This window comes from Phallusia mammillata, chromosome 8 (genome assembly GCF_965637545.1).
Source record: "Phallusia mammillata chromosome 8, kaPhaMamm4.hap1.1, whole genome shotgun sequence".
NCBI lineage: Eukaryota > Metazoa > Chordata > Ascidiacea > Phlebobranchia > Ascidiidae > Phallusia > Phallusia mammillata.
In genome coordinates, this window is record NC_137259.1 from 15,937,571 (window position 1) to 15,965,255 (window position 27,685).

The window sequence follows — 27,685 nt, forward strand, 5'->3', positions numbered from 1 at the left end:
TTTTGGTAGGTTTTGATTTATTGAGAGGAGGGTTCACAGATCAGTAAAGAGAAGACACTGCGCAGAGAAAAGGCGGTAATTCAGAGGTTGATCGACTTGCAATAAGTCCAGGATTATACAAACACACAATGACAGTTGGTGACTCGCTTATTTCTCATTTATGTTAAACTTTAAATCAAAATTAGCTTTATTTTGGATTGGAAGCATTCAAATCAAGTTACCCAAAAGGGCACATAAGAAATAAGCGATCATGATACAATTAAACCACAATTACAGCATTGCACAATTTCGACGAAACCCGCCAGCGGGCTTACGTCATCAGTCCATGACGTAAATCAACTCGAAACTTCATAAATATCATATAACAGACAAACTCCCACCACGTGACCGAAAGCTCGCCTCCCATTGGTCAATCGCGGTGAAAACGCCATCAAGGCACTTTTGACATTTGGATTAGAATTTGGTTTGTCTGTGATGTCATACGGCGTGGACTTGTGACGGTTTGATACGTAACAAAATGCGGTCGCTATCGAGGATGATGTCATAGACTTGGCTGAGGGCCAGGTTGTGAACCGATTTTCCGTTGACTTCCGTAATTTCGTCGCCAAGTTTCATCAGGCCAGCATACATTTTATCTGGATAGCTGTCGCTAAGGCTGGATATGAAAACGCCTAAAAAGCAAGAAAAAATATGTTAAACTTTGCACATTTCGTTGCTAAATAATCATCCCACAAATTAAGACAAAAATTGCTAAAATTCTGGTAAAATAGTCTTTTTTTATTCATTTCAAATAAAAACAATTTTTAACAAAAAAACACCAACAAACTTGTATGTATATAAAGTTACTAAATTTGTGACAGCAATCGAATTTGTGATTATAAGGTTGCAAAAATAAAATTAAACTTACTGCCACGGTCTCCGCTCTCACGCCTCCTAGCGAGATAAAATCCATATGGTCCTGATGGAGGTTTCACCATTTCAATAAGCAGAGTGCCTTGTCGTGTGTCCATCTGCAACACTTTGCCTATGGGCCTGTGACGTAACAAAACACGTTAGATGACGTCACAAGCTTGCACACATTGGTTCGTTCTCAAAATATGTTCAATATAAATAATAAAAACAATAAATTTTACGTAAAGCGCATCTAATACAGTTTTTATTGGTTCCGGTTTTGTTTAACGGTATTATTTGAAAATGCTTGCTTACTACACTTTGTGCAATATGCTTACCTGAAATGTCCAGGGGTTCCGACATTCTCAGTTCTGGAGTGCGACATCGCGTGGAGAGATTTCGGTCTTTCTCTTTCACTGAAAAAATAAAGAACCATTGTTAAGCTAGTTCTAAATAGCATTTAGTGAAAAAACTATTATTTTTGAAACACGTTCGGGCACAAACTACTAAACGCACATACAGTAAACGTCGGTTAATTCGGAACCGGTTGGACCAAAAAAATTGTTCGGATTAAGCGAAGATCCGGATTAACCGATGCCGCTTAGTCAAAGCCTAATCACATTACAAATCACATGTATTTCTAGTTTTGCACGACTTAGGTGAAGACCCGGATTAACCGAATACTGTACTTCGATTTGCAAAGCAAGAGCTACATATCAAAGAAACATTCGCACTGACAAATAATACACGAATGCACTAAAAGAGGCGTTATACGGATTTAAGCCGGAGTCCCAAGCCTTTACATGCAATAAGGGGTAAGCGAGAACAATGTAGCCTGGTTTAATGTGAGGTACACAACCATAGTAGTTAAGCCAAGTGAACACAACCAACTCACTTAATTTCGTAATCTTCACTCGATTTTACAACAGCTATGGTGTTTCGTTGTCTAGCTCTGCGTTCACGTGACTTGCGTTTGCGCATGCGCACTGTGCTGAAGATTGATGATATTGAGGGGGCTTTATGTAGGCTTCCAACCTCTCCAGTTTCGCTAGGGGACTTTTTTCGAGGTTTTTGGGAGGGCATTCGGGAAATATCTTCGTTGTTTTCGTTGAGGTAGCAATGACTCACGGAACGTTGGCTGTTAAATAATGAGAAAAATGTTTGAAATGAAATACAGAATATAAATCCCCACTACCATTTTGTCAGAAAGTCAAAAATTGGTGTTAAAATGACAAAAGTGTAAAGTTTTACTATATTATTTTGGCATGGGATGGCCAAAGCTCAAAAAAATGTGAAAAAATGGTTTTTTAACTTCAATTTATGATTTTTGACACCGTTTTTGGGCTTAACTTACTTGAAATTTTCTTCTTCGTTTAGTTTATCGGTGCTAATTGCGCGTCGAATGTTCTGGAAGCTGAAAGCGCCTTTCAGTCGGTTGCGTAGCGACGGTTTGCGCGAGGGTTGTGATTGGATGGCTGGGTCAGACGCAGGACTAAAATTCAAAACAAAGCAATGTTACACAAATAGAAAGACACTGGACACTGCATTTTGCTAAAAATGTAATAAAAACAGTAAAATAATACAAATATGCTTCACAAGGGGGCAAAATTATAATTTATTTAATGTATAGAAAAAAATATCGCAGTTTTTGCCGAAGTAATAACGGTCCAATACAACAGGCAAAAACACAGAAAAAATTTAGGCATAAACCGAAGTTTGTCTAAACAATTTACCAGAAAAATCCAAACCAAGGTATAACTTACTTGAGAGACCACGTAGAGTCGGTATAAACAGACCGCGTTGAACTATAATGACCGCTGTTATTGTTATTCACGTTCATCGAACTCTCATCATCAAAGAAATGACTTTTTTCAGTCAATCTTCGACCGGTGGCACCAGACACAGTATTAAAGTTCCTTTGGCCGAAACTAGCAGGGGCAGACACCGGGCCGCCTAAGCCAACTTTATCGAGGTTAGCAAGCGAAGCTGAGAGCTCGGATTCTGTTATATATGCAGTTTGTGGTGTAGGAGCAAAAGATTTAGGTGAGAGTGAAGCTGCACGCCGTACATCCTTTTCAAAGTCGGAAGGTTGCTCAAATGATTTGGTCCTTTGCTTAGTGGACTCTTGGACGTCCTCTAGTGCCGAACTGGCTTGTTTTGCGAAAGCCAGGCTGTTTCGCGAGGCTGCGTTGGCCTTTTTCGATTTTCCAGAGCCAGGAATTCGCATTTTTACTGATGTGTTGCTGGATTTGCTCATGTGTCTATAGTCTAGGGTTTGAGCACGAGGTTCGACCATACTGATCCTGTTTAAGATACAAAAATGAATAAGTTAGTGTTAATTTTGAGTGTTTTTCAAAATAAGCACTGTCAAACACTGAATCAATGTCATAAAATTTCACAATAGACCACATTTCTAAACTTTTTTACGGTCAATCATTTTTTCCCAATTTAACATGTAAAATGCAATCAATACATTTTTTTATCAGACCATGTCACTTACATATTTCTGGATTTTAATGTCTGCGACTTCCTTTGCACAACTTCATCAATTTTCCCCAATCTCGAGTCCTTTGCAGTCGAAACTTCTGGAACTTTGCTTGTTGTTACATCAGATTCATGAACTGTCTCTTTTGGCTTTTCCTTAGATAAATCACTATACTCCGATGACTGTGTCCACTTGGCCACAGGAAATACATCCTCGTCAACCTGCATCGATGACGTCACGCTCTCGAAATCGTCACTGCCTTCTTTCTTTTTCTCTTCCAACGCAGTTCCATTGATTTCCGACGCAGAAACAGCGGTGGCGTTTGAGCGCCCACTAACGTCGGAGTTTGCGTGCTCAAGTCTGCTCTTAGGTAGCGCTAAAGAGTGCGAAGATGTTGATGAGGCACTGGAAGATGATGGTGAAAGCGAAGAGGAGCCAGCATTGCTTCCTGGACTTGAATAACCACTACTGCTATGCGTACGCCTGCTTGGCGACGTGTCGGTTTTTGATTGGCTAATAAGTGCTGTGGGTTTGTCCTCGCTTTCCACGTCGTTGCTTTCCGATGCATTGTGGGAGCGGCTGCCATGACGCAAACGGCTGATATCGGAAGACCGCCAATTGCCTTTATTGCTTCTTGAAACGTAAGGTAAGGTTATGATTTCTTGTTGCTCGTCAGTTGTAGCTACAGTAGTGACTTCATCACTACGGTTTAGGGTTGCTTGTTCGGATGTTTTCTGGTTAATTGCTCTGGGAGGTGGTTTCGGTTTTGCAGCTTCGTAGAGGGGGTTTGGGGGCGAACTGTTGCTGCCCTTGCGGTGAGTCAGCATATTTGCTCGTGATGACGTACGTGCTATGCTGACGATGCACTTTTTTGAAGTCTGACTGCTGTAACTGGTTGGTGGGAGGGCGCGTTTAAATTCACGCGTAGGAGGAAAACTGTAGGAATAAAGTGTATTACAGTTACACCAATGTCCATGAGAATGTTGCATTGGAATTGACCGCGTTTTACAAAACAATTACGCAATTTAGTCATAAGCGATTTGGCTATGAAGTCATGCGGTTAAACGTTTAAAACGTATTTTACTCAAAACATATGGGGGTGATTTTGCAGACAGTGCGAACAAAAATAATTGTTAACAGCGGTTTTTGACTGATTATAAACTTAGCCATCATTGACTGACTAAACTGCGTGGTAAAATCATTGCGTCTTTGTGACAGTTTCGAAAATTTTAAAACTTAATCAGGTTTCACAAACAAGCCTTTTATGAAGCGTTAATGTAAACTTTCAATTTTTTTATAGTCATTTTTTTATAGTTTAACTGATGAAAAAATCGGGTAGTTTTACACGCTTTCTTGGAACTATATAAAAATCTCAAAATTTGGTACAAAATTACGCCAAAAAGTACAAAAGCTGTTTAGGTAGTCATGTACAAATGTTTACATACCAATCTTCGTCGGATAAGTTAGGTGGTGATTCGGCGATCGGTTCACGCAAATCTTCATCCGATGATGAACTGTCGTCCGAATGCAAGGAACGGTGTAAGGTTCGGGAACTTTCGGATGGAATCGGAATCCGATCGGTCACGTGTTTTTCCAACTCGTCATGGATGGGCGATTTGGGCGCGTCTTTTGTTTCTGCAAAACGAAAGTGGTTAAATACTTGATTACAAAAACAAAAAAATCGGACTTTTGCTATTTGAGTTTTAGCATGGAATTAGGTAATATTTAATCCATTGATAAAAACAAATATTTTCTTAACACACCAACGCCTAAACATACAATATTTGCTTTTCATTAGTGCCCATCAATACAATATTATTCCAGTTTAAGGCAACAAACACAACACAAATATTTGACCGCACACGAACCAACCCCTTGTGACGTAATAAGTATGAGTCATAATGACCCAAATGCAACGAAGCGTAAATTTTTGCCAGGGCAACTCAAGGCACTTTTAGACCGAAGCATCATAAGCACTCATGTGTGTATAAAATATTAACGTCATTTCGTCACGTGGGCTATGACGTGTTTACCTTTGTCTGGTGACGTCAGAGACTTAGTTTGATCGATGGTTGGCATTCCAAAGGACGGGGGATAAACTGTCTCTTGCAACAGCATTTAGATAAGTTTCAAATACAATGTTGGCTAAGATGTTCAAATGCAAGTTCGTTTTTTGTACCACTATATCTCTGTATCACTGAGAAAAAGGACAACAAATTGATATTTCTATAAACTGCACAAAAAAGCACGATATTGACACTCATGTCGCAAAAACATACACATTTTGACAAAACTTAGTAATGTCAATTAAGTCAACCCCAACACTTTTAACATACACGTGTCTACAAAACACATACACTTGTAAAACAGCGATCAATAAATTGGCATGCTTTCTAACAGTCTAGTTAACTTTGGCTGAAGACCAATGCTAATGTTAACCTGAAAAGGTGAATAATTGACTAACTGTGTAAATCAAAACCAACTTCTAGCAACACAAGACAAAGATCATGGACAGTTCATGACCTGTGTGTTTGTTCTCAACTAACAGTCAAATGAGCCTTACATTCCTAAATCACTTTCTCTTCCCTGTCCAAGCTTGTATTTCAAATAAATTTTAACAGTTGAAACGGCTATACAAAAAAAGCAGCCGAAAGCTTGGTAAAAATTATAACTGTCACTTATTTTGTCTGTAATAAAATGTTTGCAATAAAGTATGTTCACCATATGTAAGCTTTTTGGCAGGTTTCATACGTGATCAACACCATATAATATCCACAAATCTGTCATTTGCTGCTTACACTATTTCAAACAGTAACTTCGCAAACAATAACATCTACTATTTCCAAACTGTATCACAAACAGTTTAACTTCTGTATGTACAAAACCTTACAAAGTTGTCCATTTCAGAAACGCACCAACTTCAACAACACTGTTTACTGACTGACGACTTCTAACCAGTGGGTCAGGGTTTTGTGCCCAGTAGACTAAAAAGCGCACTGCGATTGTCACCTCGGCGGGATAACAGTTCGCAAGCGTGGCAAGTGTATCAATTCTGTCGTGCGTCAATCAGTACTTACACCTGCAATGATTAGTAACACGCGGCGCGCACTCATTATCGCTGCCAATCACGAAAAAACGCACTTTTATCAGTTGCTATGCGCCTTGCCTGCAAGTAATAGTGAATTTTGTAATGATAAATGTCGCCAAACAGTGTGATTAGTCAACAACCGCACATTGGGTATCTGTTAGGAATTAAATTGCACCAAAACCGCCAAAAATTTGTGTGGCAAATTAAGTACACAGTGCTCTTCAAGTTAGGTATGAGTTTAATGAAGTTCTAGGGCTTGACTTTTACCAATTTGCAGCTGTTCCAAAAACAAACGAAAGAGCCACAATGTCAAATATTAACACAACTTCTTAATCGTATGCAACGTGGCACTGTCATGTAACAATATACAGGCAAAACAAAGAACAATATTACCAACATTTTAGGAATCAATTTGTGAAAAGTAGTGAATTCTTTAAAGCACAAACAACATTTTACTTAATGTGATGTGTATTACATATGTTACGTTTAAGATACAAATCCACCTACAGCTCATTTGCCGAAAATAACAAATGTTCTATGCTGTAAAACACTTTAACATTTCCTAGAAGGGACATCGGCATCCAGATTGCAACTGAAAGGACAATATGGTCATAAACCGGCTAATCGCAATTACCGACACTGTTAATTATCAGTGAAGGTGCAAATTAATGTCTGCAGCCGGCGCTCGCAACGGCGGATAAGCCAATTAGCAACTATAAATTATAGAATCCGGTCGACTTGGATGCTTTGAACGCCTCGAAAGCTAAAAAGTAAATAGATTGACTGGCAGACGTTTCTTATTTGCTTAAAGCTAGTCATAATATCAGCATTAGGCTCATGTCAAATAGGCCATATGCATTTAACTGTATCGAAGATGTATAAAAATCTGTTCTAAATAGGTGAAAGGTCACACAAAAACCTATTTATCTTTTAATTTAATAATAATGTGCTTTAAATGAATCTGTACCATGCTTCTGATTTAAAAGGGTTTTAAAGTTCATTGCTATTTGAAGTTGAACAATAATTGCACAAATGCTGCTTAAACCTTCGAAAAGTTGGAGTAAATATTTGTTATCAAGCCAAAAAACACATTCAATTTCTCTTTCCCTCCAAATGTTATAACAAAGGCAAGTTTCGACTGACCAAAGTAAAAAAAAACAACAACAACAAAACTGCGTGCAGTGCTAGCGCAACGAGACGACCAACTAGATCGTTTCCATCGATGAACGGGTTTCATGGCGCTATTCAAGTGCCCTTATTGTTCAGCTGACTTCATGCGACCCTACTCCAATACAGCGTTGTGGAGGCGCTTTAAAAAATCAATATCATTTCCAGGCGTTTTCATCACATTTCGAACGCTACTAATTCGCATATTATGTCTATTTTTGTACGCGCGCCCGCACACTTTCTCACGATCTGTACGTGACGTAACAATAGGCGATTGTGACGACTGAGTTCCTTGCTCCACTGACCAGCAGCAACAGCCAGCTGCAAATTCGAAGCCTTGTTGACCACACAATGGGTCATTACCGTGTGGCGATTGTCCACGCGACTCGATCCCGCGCTTCGCAGGCGATTTGCACACAATAGGCGAATGTTACTGATTAAAAACGTGAACAATAGGGATAAAAGGCCGTTGAAATGTGGAAACAAATTAATCCCAACACAAAAAGCGCGTGGCACAGTTACTGTCTAAAATGCTTGCAGAACGAAAAACAGTTTGAAAAGTCCTGAGCTCTAAACAACAATATACAAACAGCAGCACCATAACTGATACTTTCCTTCGCAATTCGCTGAAATTGTAAGAAATTTATGTCCAAGAAATATTATTACACATACTGTCATAAACTATTCTTTTTTGACCAACCAGTAATTATAGACAACTTATCCAACATTTCGACGTCTTATTCGGGGCGTCTTGGTCAGGACAATGCGTTAAATATATATAATAGCCGGTTTGGCAAATATGAAAGTTTATAATATGCCTGGCAACAACACTATTCAATACATACTGTCCTCAGCAATTCGTAGATTTTGTGCAAATTTATGTCTTTTATTTCCAAACCAGAAAGTCTCGCTTTGTTCGACGTTTTAAACCTGCTTTAACTTTACAACTATTTGTCACTCAAAATGTCAACCCACATTAAACCTATTCCAGCCAAACAAGACCCGCTTTTAGTGACTTTTTATAGACGCCGTTTAGCAATTACATCACATACGTTCAAAGGTTAATCTTCGCAAAGTGTTTAACTTGGACACAGGAGATATGAACCTTTCCCTTGGAGACAGGATGCTACCTGTGTTGACATTGTTACGTCATAAACATGGTGCAGACTTCTTGGAAAGCCATGAAGAACCAACGCAGCGACACAATTACACGTAACATGTAGATATAGATGTATAAATAAATGCACCGAGTAGACCAACAGTGAGAACCAACCGGTTTCTACATTTAGTTGGCAAACAAACTAATCTAATTATTGAATTAGTTTAAATGTTTAACCTAGGGAACAGGTTTAAGAGGACATGTAGCTACCTTAAGTTTGTATTTCAGCAATTTTTAATATAAGGTGGTTTAATTCTCCTATATTCTTTAGCATAATCTGTTTACATTATGTTTTTTGAAACACAACTAAAAAACATTTTTTGTGAAACACTGCCGCCTGCCAGTTAAGTAGAGCAACTGGTTTAACTCCTATATAATTTCGTTTTTTGGAAACTTTACTTTAATTATATTTTTTGAAACACTGCAAGGTAAAAAAATATTTTTGGCGAATTACTGACGAGAGCCACTTGTGTGCGTGCAACTGCAGTAACTCCTATTTAACCCCGTTTTTACAATTTTACTTCAACTAAATTGTTGGAAACGCTGCAAATTTTAAACAGACTGTTTTTGCGAAACACTGGCGACCGGCACTTGTGTGGCGGCATCGGTAAATGTTTGCATTGTAAACGAGTTCTGCCTAAGCACGCAATGGCATCGGTCGCCAGTCGCCACACGATAAGCAAACTATACTTCCATTGCGCACTAAGCGTGTTGACTCAAGCTTTAGCTGTGGACTTATCAGCTGATCTGGCTTAATCCAAAATCATCCTTGAAACTCCAGGGTAGCTTGGACAACGTAACGACGCCACACTTTCTGTTTAACACAACATTAGATCGATATCCATCACTGGTGCTACATGTCATTTTGAACGCGTACTTCTGTGTAACGTGTTGTTTTGACTGTCACTCAAAAAGTATTTCAATTGAATCACCATAAAAGATACTGTTGCCTGTATTGTAAGTTTAGTACCTATAAGTTAAGTCAATACATTGAAAAAAGTAACACATTACATAGTACAGTTTGCACACACGATCAAGCTGTCAGAGAACAAGCTTTGGATAGACAACTGTAACATAGTTTGCTGCTTGAACAATGTCTAAAAGTCCATTTTGGGCGTTGAACACTAACCTTTCATAATACAAACCTTGCGCAACGGTTAACAATTTTCAAGTAATTACTAACTCGTTTAGAGCAATTTCAACATTTTGCCAAACAAAACTGTAAAAGCTTGCACACTTCTAGAGTCTATGTACATTCACTATTTTATCCACTAAACGCAGACTCATTTCCTACATACAACAGACCAAGGCACCGCAAGCCTTTCAATTAGCACAAATGAGCAAGCACGGACGTGGGCGCTTTCTCAGATACTTGTTATTTGTTCTGTACTTCTGCCTTGCAGCGTCTACCAAATGAACGCAAGTTGACCTATTCAACTCTCGCTACAGGAGAATACGACTCAAATCAACGTTGCTTTCCGGTGTGGCAGCGGGACGTTGGTGGGATTATAGACTAACGGAAGCTATGGGGTAACACCTATCATCTACATCGTCGCGTTTTAACCTAGGATTATACTATTAGCGTGATGGTTTGTGGATTATAGGGGTGTTTGAAAAATGACCTTAGTTCACAGGTTGGGCTGTAGGATTTATATGCATGAGCTTAAGCCTAAAAATGCTTTGTTAATTAAAAAAAAAACATTGAAAAAAAAGGAAAAGTGCAAAATAAATTGCATTGTCGAAAACTTTTTTGCCCACTTTTCTAAACTAATACACTTTTAATACATTAAATCATGTGGCCAATAAACTCAACAAAATTTATTAGTTTATACAAAAATACAATCCCATGTTATAGCCTTTTTAGCAAGATATATTCTACACATTTTTATTTCGTGCTGGCCTAAATCCTATTCACAGCGAGTAATCTATATTCTTTAGGTTCAACCGGGATACGGTCTGTTAGCAAATTGAATTTAAATTGCAGCAGCTATCGTTTCTGACCTTGCACAAAAATACCAGCTCTACCTTGGTAATTAATGGACTAGAATAAACAACAAAACGTAGAAACATGTAATAAATCTGACTCCAGCTCGAGAGGACACACCTTTACTACAAATATCGTGCATTGGACTATAACCTACGTGAATAGCTTGTGGTTTGAAAGTTTAAATTTGAATCGCTTTGTTCGTGAGGCAATACAAAGACGAAAATGCGACGGTGTCTTTATTATTCAGGAGTACAAATTTGTTTTGTGGCCTTGCGCTTGAAATTGAATACATAGTTCGACGGTGCGCTATGAGATTTCTAAGAAAAATCGACTTTTCACACGGAAAATAAACATTTTAACACAAGCCTGTGAATGCTCTTTAATCACAAGAACAGAAAAGTTCAAAAACGACGTAGTGTTATTTGTCGTAAGTTTACTTAATCTACAAACACTGATCTATCGAATAAAAGAACATAGTTCCGTTCAAACCTCCATGTATGACCAGTATTTGTTAAACCCTGCTTTTGCACTACTATATTCAAATCGGAAATTTAAACCAGTATTGATTGCAAGCCTTGTTAATTATTCAGTACAATAAATACAAAGAAATACATGTAAACTACAACTACAAATTGTTCGTGCATTTAAATCGAGTATTTAGGAACGTATTTAAAGTTGTTTTTGACTTTAGTTTTGCACCCTGGTTTGAAAACATGGTTGACTACATACCCTTACCTAAAAACACCACTGAAAACTTTACAACCCACAAGCACTAGGAAACATAGCAGATGATAGCATCAACGTGCTGCGTTCCACCATTATCAAGCGAGAAGGCTCTTAACGCCTGGGATGACGTCATTCAGGGCTATTTGTGTTTGTCGCGCGCTTTTTAACGTCGCACACGCAAGCACGTTGACTTAGGGTTACGTGAAAACAAAAAAACAACTCGTGGCAAAACGCTGATAGCAAGGTCTTCACGCAACAATTTGTCCTAAATAGGGCGGTTACCAAACGGTGGTGCAAAAACAACAACAGGTCGTCACGTAAATTGAGATGAATTGAGGTCTATGAGTAATATTAGCATCGATTTCTGAGTGTCACATCGTAAAAGATTCGTTTATGATTTCCTGGTAGCATTTTGAGTACAGCAAATGCATGCGATTGGCTGTTTTGCGACATTGTATTGCTTTGTTAGCTATTTCGCCAAAAAATGTAAGCAAGTTTTCATTACTAGTATGACATATGCAGGCCAGCGATCATAGCACACTCAATTATAATTCAGACTGGGAGGCATATTGAAAACGTTTTACCGAATCAGCCGGTCTCCCAAGCGTTGTTTTGCGTAAGTTATGGGCAGAAAAAACAAAAAAATTGCTAAACGCTGGTCGCTGGGACAATTGATTAGCTGTAAAAATCAACAATTTAAAATCCTAACAACACGAAAGCCACACAATTTCATACATTACGTTTCATTTTAACTGACACATGTGATTCAATGTTTGTTATTACTACCTTAAACATGTTCTATCGACACACAAGTTTACTGTTATGTATAAAACACCACATTTAGCCCTCAGTGTATCTAAGCTTGTAGACAACGTTGACTAGAGCGGATAGTTTGAAAGGTAACTAAAAACTTACCGGGGTAACAATAGCTAGGGGCGGTTGCTGTGCGATAAGAGGCATGTGGTCGAGAAATCCAAACAAGGCAAAATGTTGCGACATATGGCCAGACAATGACTAAGGACTCGCCTATCTAGTTCGGTTTTGACAGACACGTGAAGATGGGTTACGTCTCAATACAGATGTGGTAATTTATTTTTTAAACGTTACGCAAACAAGGTTTAGATTTGGGGTAGCGATTTTGGTAATTGGTAACACGTAAAGCCCAATTAGTCACATACAGTTTTAGGTATGTTACTTTATCATCCAATGCTTATCCATTTCCAACCACAATAATATCATTTTTTTCACAAGTAAACATGTCAAGTTTAGGTTTGTGCCATAAAATAGAAAAAAATACCTATTTGAGCTAGCAAGATTTTGTCCAAATGGCACATCTGCCAACGCGAGTTTAGCTATCATTTGCGTTCATTCAGGCGAAAACGCCAATTCTGATTGACATTTAATACGCCCTTGTCGCGGTCAAGTTCAAATAAATACGTTGCAAGGAACCCACGCAGCCTGAAAACGCATTTACAAAAAAAATCAGTTTTCCCAGAAGCTTTTGCGAATCACGTAATTCTCAGGACGCACCCTTTTGGTCCTCCTCTAATTTTTTCCGACCGCATGAACCAAACAAAAGACCGGCGCGGCTCACCACAAAGGCTAACTGTGACGCCACAATACAAATCACAAAGCATGGCGGCAGTTGCCAATAAGGCACTTCAAAGGGAAGCCTTCTGACCGCATTTTGGGGTGCGCACCGTAAGTATGAAGTTGAACGATACTAACAAACACAGGTTTCAAGACACTCCCTCCTTTTAACGACCTGTTTTCATGTTCACAGTGCAAACCTGCGGTTACAGTATTTGCATGTAGTTTAAATCTGCATTTGGTCTAAATTTTTAGTTTTTTAGGTGCGTATTAAACCAGAGTGTTTTTTATCATGCTGTTATCACCACATACACATTGACCAATTTGAAAACAGTTATATATAACTGAGAGTGATTATACTGAACAGTATTAGGCCCCCCAACAGACAGCATGGTCATTAACGATTACTGTTTATGACAATAAACGACTGAGAATGGATAATATTTTGATTGATTTTGGAAAATATATGTTCCATTCGTTTATATTGTTTCCATGGTAGCCTAAGGTTTTTGAGCAAATTTCTTTCTACAGGTGAAACTTACATGGAGTCACTCATTTAAAGTCAAATAATAAAAGAATGTAGGTAAATCAACACATCAACGATACCAATACTGTACTATCGATCCAAACACGAAACAGTCACGTAGATAACCATATGGACGCATACAAAACCAGTATCTTTTTCTAATTTAGTAACTATCTCCATTAACTTGCGTACATGGTCCTCCGGCTAAACTACCAACTACAATTCTACTATCAAATAGCGCACTGGAGCAAACTATACTATCTTTTAACACTTCGCAGACATACTTCCAAAATGATGTAACCTCCTAGACAAGTAATCTGCGGTCTATGGTTTCCCAATAGACTTTACTGGCAGCAAATAGTAAAGTTTCCTTAACGCATCACATCTACATCCTTTCTCACACATGGGAGCCGGTACTGTGATTCAACTAACGCTTTGACTCACCAGCAAACGTAATCAAGCAATATAAGTCCCCGCGAGAGAGGCTGCGAGAGAAAAAGAAAAAAGCGCGACGTTACCACGTGACCTGTCCGTCTGGGACCAACGTCTGAAGGTGCGACGATGAAAGAGCTTCCGACTGTTGCTTGTCAACAACTTGTCGCCACTGAGACGCGTTCAAACAACAGGGCACTTGCAAGTTTTTAAACTGCGCCAAATCACTCTTTTGACAACAAGAAACAAATGACTTTTATTGAAAGCGTGGTCGTAAAATTGCCACTTCGCAACAGAATATGAAAGTTGATTCCTAACGAAACTGTTGCCAAAACCAGAAAACTACAGGTAGGCGAAGTTTAAAGTACGCTTAAACAAGCATTTTAGAGCCGAGTTGACACACTTCGGGTATCGCTCATAATAACTTGATTCCCTGTTAAGTGAAACACTATGCGCGAATACCAAGTCTGTGTGGTTGGCTGTTTTATAATACCTTGAAACGTTACATAGCACAATATACAATAGACGGTAAATGAGATACGTTGTCAGTCAAGATTTTTCGAGGAAGATTCGGTTTTGGTTTTGGCTTGAGTTGGAATGATTCGGACCTGGCTTTACATTCGGTCTTATTTGTGCCGCAATTTCATCAACTTTCAGACCCAGTTTAGGCCGGTTTACGAACTTTTACTTTCAGGTTCGGGCCTCAATTTCAGACCCGCTTACAACTCGAAAACACAATCAGACTCAGATACCATCAAAACTGCCAGGGATTTTGTATGCATTTAAATGCGTTTCCAAACGTTTCTCTAGAGTCTAGAATCTAGACTCTAGATCAGTGGTTCTTAACCTGGGGTTCGCGGACCCCCAAGGGGTCCGTGAGATGGTTTCAGGGGGTCCACGGAGGGAAATATGTTAAGTATCATTAACCAACAGAAGAATTAAGTTTCTCAACCGTTTTTACAATCCTGCATACGAGTGCACGCTGTTTATTACACCTTAATTATGCCAGGAACAATTACTTTTTGTGATTGTCTTCCCTATTGTGACATCATAACACACATTGACAATAGACTTTATAGGACAAGTGATTTGTGAAGTTATATATACCAGAAATGTTACCAATTCGATGCGTTGGCCACTACAATACAGAAACGTCATTGATTTTAAAGGACTGTGAAGGTGGATTTAAATGCTTCAAAAGCATGACAGGGTATAATGCAAGAAACGTGAAACATAAAAAGACTTATGGTAAAAGGCGTTGGGGGTCCGCAGACTTACAAAATTCATAAAAGGGGTCCGTGACTACAAAAAGGTTAAGAACCACTGCTCTAGATCAGGGCTTCTCAAACTGTGGGTCGCGACCCCAATTGGGGTCGCGTAGTATAGTTTTGGGGTCGCGAAACATTATGGGTTATTATGTCAGTCACAATAAATGGTATACGTGTGTACATTTATTGTTTAAACATCATTCCCATGCATTCAAACTGCTCTAAACACATTTTGTAGAACTTAGAAGAGTATTACCAGCCTCGTAGTCATAAGCGCCGGACTATTTTTATTCCTATTGTGTGCAAACAATGCAAAAAAAAACAGATACCACAAGCGTCACAATATAGATTATGCCGTCATAAAAACTAAGACTGTCAATCTGTGCATAAAGGTAGAAATTAATTTAGGCTTTTTAGGCGCCAATAGATGGTATATATATATATATATATATATAATATAAGTATTTGTTTACATCATACCCATCAAGGGGTCGCGCAGAAATTTCTGTTTTAAAATGGGGGCGCAGAACAAGAAAGTTTGAGTAGCCCTGCTCTAGATGGTGATATAATCACTGAAAAACCTACGGAAAGTATTATACTCGTGTTCTGTATCAGTCTTATCTTTGATCAACGATAATAATGATAACCACTATGTACGGATCTGTTTGCCGAAACGTTTAAACAATAAAGCATGTCGCTTTTTACGTCTATTTGGGCCGTTATTTTCACCATTAAACTAATGATAACCACCTTTTGGTATTTAAGACAGCATGGAAAATAAAAATGGTAAATTATAAAGTTACATTGTGTAGTAGTATCAGGTCGTAAGTTTTCTCACTATCACTGCTTTGATGAACAACGTTACAGACGATAAACTCAGCTTCCTTTACAAACAGCGGGAGCTTGTGATAGCAAATTGGTTGGATAGAACTTCCGCTACTTGTGGGTGGCGGTGAAGTTAGCAAACATTGAGATTGAACCAAGCGCAAAGCTTTAAGTGCAAAATGTTGGCAGAAGATAAAGAAAAACATGATTAAAGGGAGACCCTGTAGTTTGTGATGCAGACAGTTGGAACGGATATGTTAGTTAGCTCATTAAAAGGAAAAGGGTATTTTGGGAAATATATTATACGCTTGAGCCGAGAAACTCATTAAAGCTTGGTATTTTAAAAGCTTGGTATTTTAAAAGCTAATGTATGTGAACGAACCAACAAAAATATTTACATGATCATATAGATCCTGTATTGGTAAATATAAGATTTTAGCTTAGCTGACACTGGTATTTTATGTATTTCTTGATTGTAAAACGGCAAACAATCAATGTTTTTGTTTAAGAACAGCCAAAATGATTTTTAACAAACGTCACGACCCAATTTACAAATACCATAATTTATTAGCATACAAAAACTTCCAATTTGAACAATCAAACCAATGAATAACGTAGGTTAATAGACTAAGCACAAACTTTCTTGTAACCATTTTATCCAATTTAAGATTTTGAAAAGCAGAAAAGCATAAAAAGGTGTGGATGTTTGGTCTATTTGATGACCTAATCCAGTCCATCATGTTAGGCCACAGCTTTATAATGGCTTACACGCGTTAACAGGTTGTGTTAGATTAAAGCGGTACCAGTTAGGCGGGCCATTACATGAATTAACCCAGGCTCAAATTTCTCTTCCAAATTGTATCAGGTTACGTCAAACATGACGTCATTCTCATTTAGGGATTCGACGAACCCATGTTACGCGCTAAAGTGGGGTTTGCTGTGTCTTTTACTTGATGAGAAGCGGCCATCCATACGGAAATGATGTGGTGTTTTTTTACAAACAAGCACTCCAGAGTTGTCCGGCCGGGCTTGGGGCTTGAGTTTTTCCAAAAAAACGGGCTTGATTCGGGACTGACTTTACACTTTGTGTCAGTGTTTAAAAAACATAAATTTAACTAGCTAAATAGCCGGACCTAACTAAACGTAAAACAGTTCTAAAACGCCTTGTTCAAGACCAACTGTCTTGTGTTTGTTGTCTTGGTTTTTCCTGATGCTCCAAGTATAGGCCTGTCAATCTTTCGGACCATAACGGGCATCTCAAAAACGATTCGGGTTCGAGCCGGTTTCGGGTTACAATTTCAGGCCCGTTTTATCAGCCACAAAATTCAGCTGGAACTAGGTGGTCTTTTTACTATAGTTATGTATACTTAAATTTCGGTTGATCGAATTATTTCAAAGTAGTATGATTTTTTGGTATAGTCTCCGCTTTGGTTTAAACTTAAAAATTCGGCGCTTTCAAAATCTTTTTTATTGTTACAACTGACTGATAAAATCGTATTAATTAACACAATATTGCTGCAACAAACAAGAATCAAATTATGTTTCTTGCAATGCATGCTTTGAAAAAATGTTTTGGAATTAAATAGGTGTATAATTTATTTTCGACGAATTCCTTTAATATAGGTTTCTGCCAAATTGTTTTAATCACCTTTCCCTAAACCACAAAATGTACAATTTTAAAGTGTAAATAGCTATGGCAAGTGAAAGTATAAAAAGGGAAATGTGCGCCGAAATTAATCGAGAAATAATTTTAACACAGGATGTCGAGGTATTAAGCGACAATCACATACAGCTTTTCGTATCCTGTTTGGCAATAAATCGTTCCAAACAATGTTTTCGTCGCAAAAAATAAATACCGTCCGTCGATAAGCGACATCACGAATCGTCTGCCACCGCATTATGACGTCACAAAGCCCGACACCTGTCATAATGTACACGGATCCACAGTGCGTGTAAAAACGGATTTGGCATTCCAACAACTGCTTTATCTAATTTATTACATGTGCAAACGAAACTCGTTGCAAAAAAGTAACAAAACTTTCAAAATACTTATTGTGAATCAGTATCAGGTCTAATATTTCTATTTCTCACTATCATTGCTTTCATGGACAAAGATACGGACGATAAATTGTAATAGTTGTGAAAATCAGTTTAGAAATGTAGGAAACACAGTTTAACCAAATGTAAAATAGTATCGTTTTCATGACTGCGGTTGGGAGTAATGTGAAGTGAAGGGTCGTGACTTACGAATGAGTAAAATATAAAACACATTTGGTATGTATGTTTGTGAAAAAAAAAAAAAACTATTTCAAACCTTGTTAAGTTTAACTCAGAATTGAACTTCGCTAATAAAAATTGTTACTGTCTAGGATTGCAGACGAGAAAAATCAAATCGCCGAGCGTTTGTCACGCCGCAGAACTTTTGAGACATAACTAAATACGCAAGGGGCACGTGATCAATATAATTAACCAATCAGCAGCGAATATGCCTGTAGTTCAATAAACACATAAGCCTACGCTTTATAACGGTTTAAATCGACTCGGCAACGTCTACAGTGTGTACAACAATCCTGTGGCTAGGCTTGTAATACGGCAGATTTTCCATGTTAATGGCCTTATATGACAGTTGACATTTTGCCTATCCCTGTTTAGCGTTTTGGGCGTGTTTGACTCATGAGCTGTTCGTATTGTGGTAAAGGCTCGTGCGCATTGTTGGTACTAAGTGATTCACGTTTTTTCGATAGAAAACTGGATAAGAGATATGGGGAAATTTAGGCAATCCAAATCCAAGCATGAAAATGTATGAATAAGCTATTGTTGCCAGGCATAATGTATAAACGAGTATTGCTGATCCAGCAGTTTTTAAAAAAAATACATGTAAAAACTGCTGGAAGAGCAATACCCGTATTACTAAAAAAAGTATGTTAAATATTCGATTTTGAATACACGTAGCTTTGCTGGAAAAAAATCACATCGAAAATGCTTTGAAAGCGAGAAATATATTTCAATGGTTCCAGACTTAATGAATGTAAAATGTACCAATTTACTTAATTCCTAACCTACATTACCTATACTAGTTCAACTGTAACCAATCCGTATTCAGTGTACAAAGAATTACAACAACTTTGCTACAAAGGGAAAACTTACCAAGCGACAAACAATACGAAATCCAGTACATAAATCTGAGTGTACATAATAGCTTAAGATAGTTCAACCCAAAAATTTAGAAAATCAAACAGAAGTTTCCAGAAAAAAACGTGAATGCAGAGTCATGTAAGGCGTAAGTATATTTGTTAACCAACATTGGGGAAAGCTTATCACAAAAAATGGTCAATATTTGTCGCGAATACCAACGTGTAATACAAAGGCTGTTCTTCGCATTGAGAAGTTATATACGTTGGATAAATGCAGTTTTTTGACACCTGTCCCTTTGGCCCGAACGAAATTTGACTTTTTATTGCATCAATATACATTCTGTGACAAAATTTCGAAAAAGGCCAACGCGTATGAGAACCAACTGTCAATCTAAAAAAGGCATTCTTTCAATCTTCAAAAACGTGAAACAAATTGTCGAACATACACCAACTAATCTTAAAAAGTTTGAAATTTAAATTAAATAACCAGTAAAGCATGTTAGTTTTCGAATAACGCGGTGTTCTGTTTTATTAAGCAGTAGTTTTATGGCCCGTTGTGTATGTCATGGCAAGTACGAACCATTATTTATGATTGGGCTGGGGCGCATAGATTTACAACAAATTCTGTTAAAAATTAACACTGAATTGACACAGAGAATGTTTACCGCCTGTTATAAGTTTCTAAACTCATTTTGAAACGTGTCGGTTTTTGTACACATACTGAAAACGACCTATTTTTCTTCACAAATGAAGCGTTTTTAGTGCAGATAAAAATGCTAGTTTGGGCAAATTAGGAAACTCACCAAGAATAAAAAATTTAGACACTGTAGATTACAAAGATTTAAAACAAAATAACAACTCAAGTTTGAACCAAAATCACAAGATATATCAGATTAAAGCTCTCATGGCAATTGTATTTTTATGCCGACGTTTCGGCGTCCAATACAGGTCGCCACAAGATATATCCACTAAATTCGTAATCCTATAGTTATTTGGTACAAAGGAATTTTATCTCACTGCTAGTAAACAGCACAAGCAAGCAATGAGAGGTTGGAAATTACCTTTACAGTAAGTTAATATTTTGTAACGACAAATGCTTGTACCATTGAATGTCAGTCGTTAGCAAACAGGGAGAGAATAGTTTCAGGACAAACATAGTTTCGCAACAGTAAACCATGCAAGCTTGGTACAAGTTTCGTAATTGACGCATACACTATAGCGCAGTGGTTCTCAACTCGTTTCAGGCCATGGACCATCAAATCAATTAAATGAATATCGTGGACCAGTCCATTGTTAAGTAAGGAAAACGAAAGCATCCACAACAAGCATATTAGCTTGAAATATATTCCTTCATTACAGAATTTCAAGGAGTGATATCAAACAACTGACAACTAACAGTAAATGGGCAATAACTTGGATAAACTTTTGTGGCACTGAATATTCTATTGTCAAATGTCACCAAATACAACTAACGTCCGGTGAACCACCAAAAAAGTCATCATGTCATGGACCACTAGTGCTTGTTGCCCTGCTGGCATTTAAAGTTTAACTAAAGCAGTATTAAAAAAATGGGACCGAATTTAACAGGCATTAGAGTTGAGCGAACGTTTATGCAGCAACAAGTAAAGGTTTGGGTATATTCGTAAAGTTTTGGAACAACTTTCATTAACAAAAAACACCCCTCAGTTTGAAAACAAACATCCCACAGAAAAAGAAAACCATTTAAACCTGTAATATTGAACACACACGAGACAGTTTTTGGCAGGAACGGAACATATATCAACACGTACGTGTTTTGTAAAGTATCGTTGTAAAAATAATTTGTTATTTATAAAGCATAGGTTTCCTACCTTGTGGTTGTTCCTTGTTAAATGATTGTGACCTCACAACTGGGAAGGGAACGCGACTTAGAAGATCGTTCAATTGTTGTCGGTTTTCAGAAAGCTTTTTCCGAATCGAGTTGGAATTATTAAATAAATCTAAACAACAAAAAACATTTGTTATTGCCGATATATTCGGCGTTTTACATAGAGCTGAAAATCGAGTTTAACAGTACGTTAAGACAGGTTTCTGGATAAAACTAACCAAAAAATGATATAAAGGTTCGTTATATAGGTCTATCAGAAACTTAACTGCCAGAAAGGTTATATATGTCAAAAAAATACTGGAAACTTTTCAACAAACGCCTTTGTTTTCAATATTACATTAAAATGTGCCTTTTTGTGTACTGCACAAATTCACTGGCAGTTTTCAATAGAGCTAATTTTAAGTCCAACTTCGAAAATCGCTGCGGTCATAATCAGTGCAAAATGCCAGAAAACCTAAAGCCCGTGCGGAACAGGCATGCATATAGAAACTGTATAACCTTGACGAAGCCAACATTAAAATGTGTTCACCATATACAATCTACCTTCACGTTTTAGTCCAATTTGGGTTCCGTTCTTATTGGAAGAACTGCACTAAAAACCTACAGTGCTAGAATATCTAATATAGCTTAGCCTTGCAACTAAACCTGCCCTTATCTCCGAAATCACAAGTAGGGATGTGATTAAGTGACTATTATCCAACGATTTAAACATGCATTTTGTTGAAATATAGCTGATAGGATCTCAAATGTTTAGTAAACTATTAAAAAGCATTGGCAAAAAGTGTATTCACCATATTGTACAGATTTGCGATTGTTTTTTACTTAGACCCCGTTAAGTCATTGTCTTGACATTCTAATATCATCTGCTATTCAAAATTGTTTCATCAACATAAAATTTAAATTCTGCACCACTTAAAACTGCACAATTTTCGATTTTATAAATAGAGCAACAGTCCAGTATATGTACGAAAACTCTGCTGTATATTAAACATAACTCAATTATATGAGCTGTTGCTGCCGGGCATAACTACTCTATGGGTTAAAACAAAAACTGTATTGACTGCAAGTAAAGCCTATACAACGGACGAACACACTACTCCATTCTTGCTCAAAATTAAGCTAAGATTAACAACGCTAACCACACTAAATGGTGCGCCATCAAATTGTTCAACATCGTAAACTGCTTTCGGGGCTCAATATCGGCGTTTAACCGTCGCATAACAATTTTACCACCGTTCCTTTCATCAGAGCGCATTATTCAAATACCGGTATTGACTCATAAAGGGTTGGCGTATTGTCCCGAAGAACAGTTTTGAAAACGATAAATAGCGTTTTTTCATAAACCAGACCCCTTTTGGAATTCAGTATTGTTGTCTTCTGTTCAGAAAATTGGAAAATTGCTCTGTCTGTTGACGTGCTGGCCTGTTGCTATTTTACAAGACTTTTAGCAATATTTTAATAATTTTACAGTAGAAGGCGATATTGCGCAGTCGTCTGTCAATTTTCTACTCAATTTTTTCGACAAGTTTCTCTAATTAACCTTTATTAGCTAAGTAACAGTGCTTTCAAACACAAAGCGAAACATGCCTAAACTACACAAGCTCAAAATTGGGCTTTACAACTTTTCTACCCTTTATTTATAAGCTTTTTAAGGCACTAACATAGGCAAAACCACAAACATACAAAGGCACTTGTAAAAGTAACAATTACAGCCTTTTGTTACCTCTCCACAAACCGGCACTGTAATTACTAGTCTTATAGGCCAAGTTTTTCACTTCAACGCTAGAAATTGAAGTAGTAGGCGTCTGGTTCAGCCCAATACAACTTAACACAATTAGCCAAGTCTTAACAACTTCGCCAAGACCCGTAAATCGCTTTCACTTCGCCACTAACACGCTCAGACTATGCCCTTGAGCAAGCAGCAGGAATTAATCCAGAAGGTGAATAATTGATGAAACTTTCGAGAACCGCAACGATCGTTATGTCACAATGGAGTTTGTCTAGCGACAATAAAGGGTCTCGCTTGAGTGAAATAACCGCGCATTGTTAAAACAGTAACGTAAGTTTGAAAATGATGGCAAAAATGTGTATTTAGGAAGGCAATATAAAAATATGTGATCTGTTCATCATTTTTGATGAATGTGCTAGTTTTTTAACGCAAATGTGCACACATACGAAACTGCAAAGACCTGAAAAGATATGCTTGCAAAGTACAGTTTTTCTACGCAAGTGTGCACATATGAAACTACAAAGCCCTTAAAAAGCCTGTAATGCTATAATATACAACAACATCTAGTCCAGTGGTTCTCAGCCAGGGCCCATATTAAATCGACTACTTTCCATGCTGTTTGTTTATATTGAGATTTTTTACGATTACGGATTCTTGTTTATTCTATTCGACCTGTTTAAAGTCGAAATTAGATTCCAACATGAGATAGCCATTTACCAAATTCCAACATGAGATAGCCATTTACATTTTTTAACGGGGCCACAGGTCCTACAGGGTTACTTGAAGGGGGCCACGAGGTCCAAAAGTTACTTTCAGGGGGCCACGGTCCACGAATGGTTGAGAACCACTGATCTAGTCTTATGGATACAACAAACCACCAGTTTATAATACAGTGACTATGTTGGGCAACAACATAGCTAGTTCAATTTGAATGTCGATTATATAACAATTTATCTAAATATGGTACGCAAGAATTGGGTTTAGTAGAAAAGTTATTCAGGAGTCTAAGCGTGACAAGAAAACACGTGTGGTTCATTTTTGTTCATTGGCGATGTTATCTACACGCTAACATATGTTTGGTAGCTATCATATTTTTACTGACAACCTTGTAGAAATACCTGCGGTTTATTGCTAGTAAACACGACTGGCATGTCACAGCATAGGCCACATTCCACTGGTGCTTAGCTAAACAAACGCGGCGCTTGGTACAACCATACCTTGTATGACAATATAGGATGGCTCGTAAACCTTGTAACGCAACAGAAATTACAATAGCAAACAGCTGATAGTAAATTAGATTCCAACGCTATTAGCGAGGCTTAAATTCTGACAAACAAGCAAGGTGATGAAAACGACCTGTATAGGACATCGAAACGTCGGAATAAAATTACATTTGCCAGAAGAGCTCTACAAACTTGATATTATGCCTGGCAGCAATAGCTTATATAAGCAAGGTGTACAATAATCATGTATCAACTCGACTATCATTAACTGTATGATGCCAGTTACTTGACATAAGGATTTTAACGACCTATATTGCATTTCAGACCGCTCTATATTCCCATGTTGCCTTTTGCTAAAGCCAAATACTACACCCATTACATCATTCTTTGTCCTATGGGAAAATATACACACCAAATACCTGCCAATAAAATCCCTAGAGCACGTTGAAACCTTACACGCAAAAACCACATAAAATACGATGACGGAATGATACAGAACAAGTCCGACGAATAAAAGAAAATTTACACACCTGTACTGCCACCCAGCGGAGCATCGCTTGTTCTCCATCGAGTGAACGAGCGTCGGTTGTTGTCAAATTTACGAAGGAGCACTTTTTCTTTGAGTGAATGTCGGTAAAAGTTGTCGTTTGTTCGTCGGAAGAAACGTCCCACCTGGTCGATCTATGCAAGGCGACATTAGTTACATAGTTACACACTTGCAAACTAAAACAGAACTGTTATTGTCATGACTAACCACCTTACAACACAATTTGATTACAAGCTGCCAAAGTATTCCTAAATGTATTGGCGCTATTGGGTGCGTAGCCATTAAATCAGTGGTTCCCAAACTTTTTCATATTTTTTTCTAAACGGTCCCCTTGGCATTATTTCGAGGGCTCGCGGTCCTTCAGCCTAAATGTGTCTTTCATAAAAACGAAAGTTGATTGCAGGATTTTAGCTAGTTGTGCAAAATTGCGCATAATAATCATCCAAAGACAGCATGTGACATCACAAAGAGGACAAAAAAACATTACGATTGTGCGCGAACAATTGCATTTTTTATAGTTGTCATTCAATAAAGGCCATTGTTTAGCAATGGAGACAGTCGATTCTCAATTCTACTTTGATTTAAACTTATTTAGTGGCACAAACTGACGCCAAATAAGATTGTAGAATTACTTCAACAGCTTCGCGGTCCCCCCAAAATTGCCTCACGGACCCCTAAAGGACCGCGGACCCCAGTTTGGGAACCGCTGCATTAAATCGAAGCGAAAAATTACCCTTGCAATACAAAAACAGAAACAAAATGTTGCAATTACAAAATTTTCGGTTTGCGTCTTAAGAGCTTGTGATAAAATGTTTTGTCGCTTTTATTTGCATGTACAGCATAAAACCAACGTCTGTTGTAAGTTACAAATTTTCCACGTTTTAAATTACAGTACACCAGGCTCATTGAAGACGTTATACCGAATCCCTGTATGAATTATTTCATTTTGGCAGTTTCTACGTTTTAGTACTGTCTTTTTAACATGATACTATTATAAACCTATAGTCGGGCACCTTTTCCTACAGAATGTTGACTTCAATTAATTATCAACTTTCGTAATTTTAACATAATTACGTAAGTATGTGGTCAAAATGCTTTAAATCAAAGGTGGGCAAGCTTTTTGCATGCGCGGGCCAAAATGTAGGGATACATTATGGAGGCCGGCCGCAGCGATGATCATGCATTAACATAGCAGGCAAAGTCAAATACACAATGATTTTGTCTTTGTACGCAACAAACCTATTCTTAGTAATAAACTAAAAACTATCAACGTTTAATGTAACAACTCTTTGGTAGAAACATTTATATTTTAACGTTACTGTACCGGTTCGGAAACAGTAGATAGTGTGTCTGACGTCACGGAAGATCCTGATTGGTCAAAAGTCGTGCTGACGTAGGTAGCTTAAAACAAATATTCAAGTATTAGTATCACATCTTCCAAGCACCGGCATTTGGAGGCAAGTATTTTACCTTTCATTGGGGGCGGGCCCATAAGTGCTGATGACGTCATGGCTTGTGCAGGTTGGCAAACATTTTCTTCTGCAAGCTTTGACAAGGGGTACAAACTTACTCAAACCAAGTATCTTTTATACCTTATTCTAACACCCTGTTGATAAATTTAAATAACTTATAAAACACGTGTTTTGACCACATAAGTTAGATCCGAAAGTTTTCGACTTGGGCCAAGTAATTTTTTGACACACAAATATGTTCACATGGCGCAAATACTTGGCCCCAACTCGCAACCTGGAAATCAGGTAATAGTGACAATAAAATACATGCAGTGCTAAAAAATATCACAATAAGTTATCTGATCGTATGTGCGTGATTTACGGGCGTACAATGACACAGCGCATCTGTTATGGATTAGGTTACAGTTTTTTTTTACCTTAACGCTTATTAAATTAAAAGTAACAAAACCTGAAAGTAACAAATGAATGAACAAATGTTGTGCTAAATTAAAAAGACTATTTACCTCATGACAATGGTTATTAATATTGATTAAATAAGCGTTTACCGACGACCTTGCCCTTGACGACATGCAGGGCTAAACAAGTTTTGACATAATTTCGTAGATTTGGTTACTAAAGCTTAATTTACAAAAATAAATAATAGTAATAACCCAGTGATTTCCAAACGTTTAATTCCGTGACCCAAACATCAAGTCACAAAATTGTTTGAAAATCGTTACATTTATACGACCACAAGCGTTTGTGTCAGGGTATAGTTTATCACATAACAAAACTATAAAGTATAAACAATAAACGCTGTCGCCCACTGCATACAGTTTGGAAAACAATGTCATAAACTGCCCAACAAACTAGTTTTTGACATTTTTGTCCTTTCCAAATGATTCGTTAAGACATGAGCAAGCTTATGAAACCAAAATGAGAGACGAGACATTATAGATACAGCTGAGCTTAGACTAGGACTGAAGTACCTTGACTAGTACACTGCGGTTTGATAAAGTAAACCTGAATCAGAATTGGTCTAGCCTTGTCCAACAACGCCACTATTCAGTTTGATGCCATTTAAAAGACATTTCTTGTAACAATCCAATCTAAAATGGCCGCTGTTAAGAATTAGCTGCAGACAGTGCACACTGTTTCAACCGAAAAGGTTTCATCAGTGTAGCTGGTGACCAGACTTGACCTTATGTAGGAATAAAAAAAGTATAGCCAGGCTATATTCGTTTTGTTTGGCTAAATTACCAAACCTCACCAATATAACTTATCATTTTATCGGACATCGCATTATATTACCGGCAGGTTTCTTTACCACAATAATCTCACAAAAAACATTCACCCCGATTTAAAACACTCTTTGCTCAAGTTTATGTCGAACACACCCGTTAACACAAATACGACGCTCATTGCCGTGATGACGTCATACGACGTGTAGTGGCCAGTGAAGTAGTATAGTTGGTTTTATTACACTGTATTGTGGTGTGTTTGCACAGTGGGTTAAGCCCATATAGGCAATGTATGTCATGACAATGAACAAGCCTATTCGTATGTTCCTTATAATAGGATGTGTTTAAG

The 27,685-nt window shown here is 37.7% G+C and overlaps 1 protein-coding gene across 2 annotated transcripts; it reads right to left on the reverse strand.

The window, feature by feature from the left end:
• On the reverse strand, positions 1-26,246 carry LOC145203848 (uncharacterized). Of its 2 annotated transcripts, XM_080076176.1 has the most exons (12): positions 26,115-26,246; positions 25,969-26,045; positions 24,628-24,778; positions 21,129-21,257; positions 4,822-5,011; positions 3,392-4,312; positions 2,655-3,194; positions 2,246-2,383; positions 1,787-2,029; positions 1,230-1,307; positions 908-1,032; positions 1-671 (listed from the first exon to the last, which is right to left on the reverse strand). In XM_080076176.1, the coding sequence occupies exons 1-12, from the start codon at positions 26,152-26,154 to the stop codon at positions 478-480; spliced, it is 2,826 nt and encodes a 941-aa protein (XP_079932302.1). In that variant the 5' UTR covers positions 26,155-26,246; the 3' UTR covers positions 1-477. The 2 variants fall into 2 exon arrangements, with proteins under 2 accessions (XP_079932302.1, XP_079932303.1); XM_080076177.1 differs by lacking the exons at positions 21,129-21,257; positions 24,628-24,778; positions 25,969-26,045; positions 26,115-26,246 and adding an exon at positions 5,410-8,933.
• Positions 26,247-27,685: the final 1,439 nt, after the last annotated feature.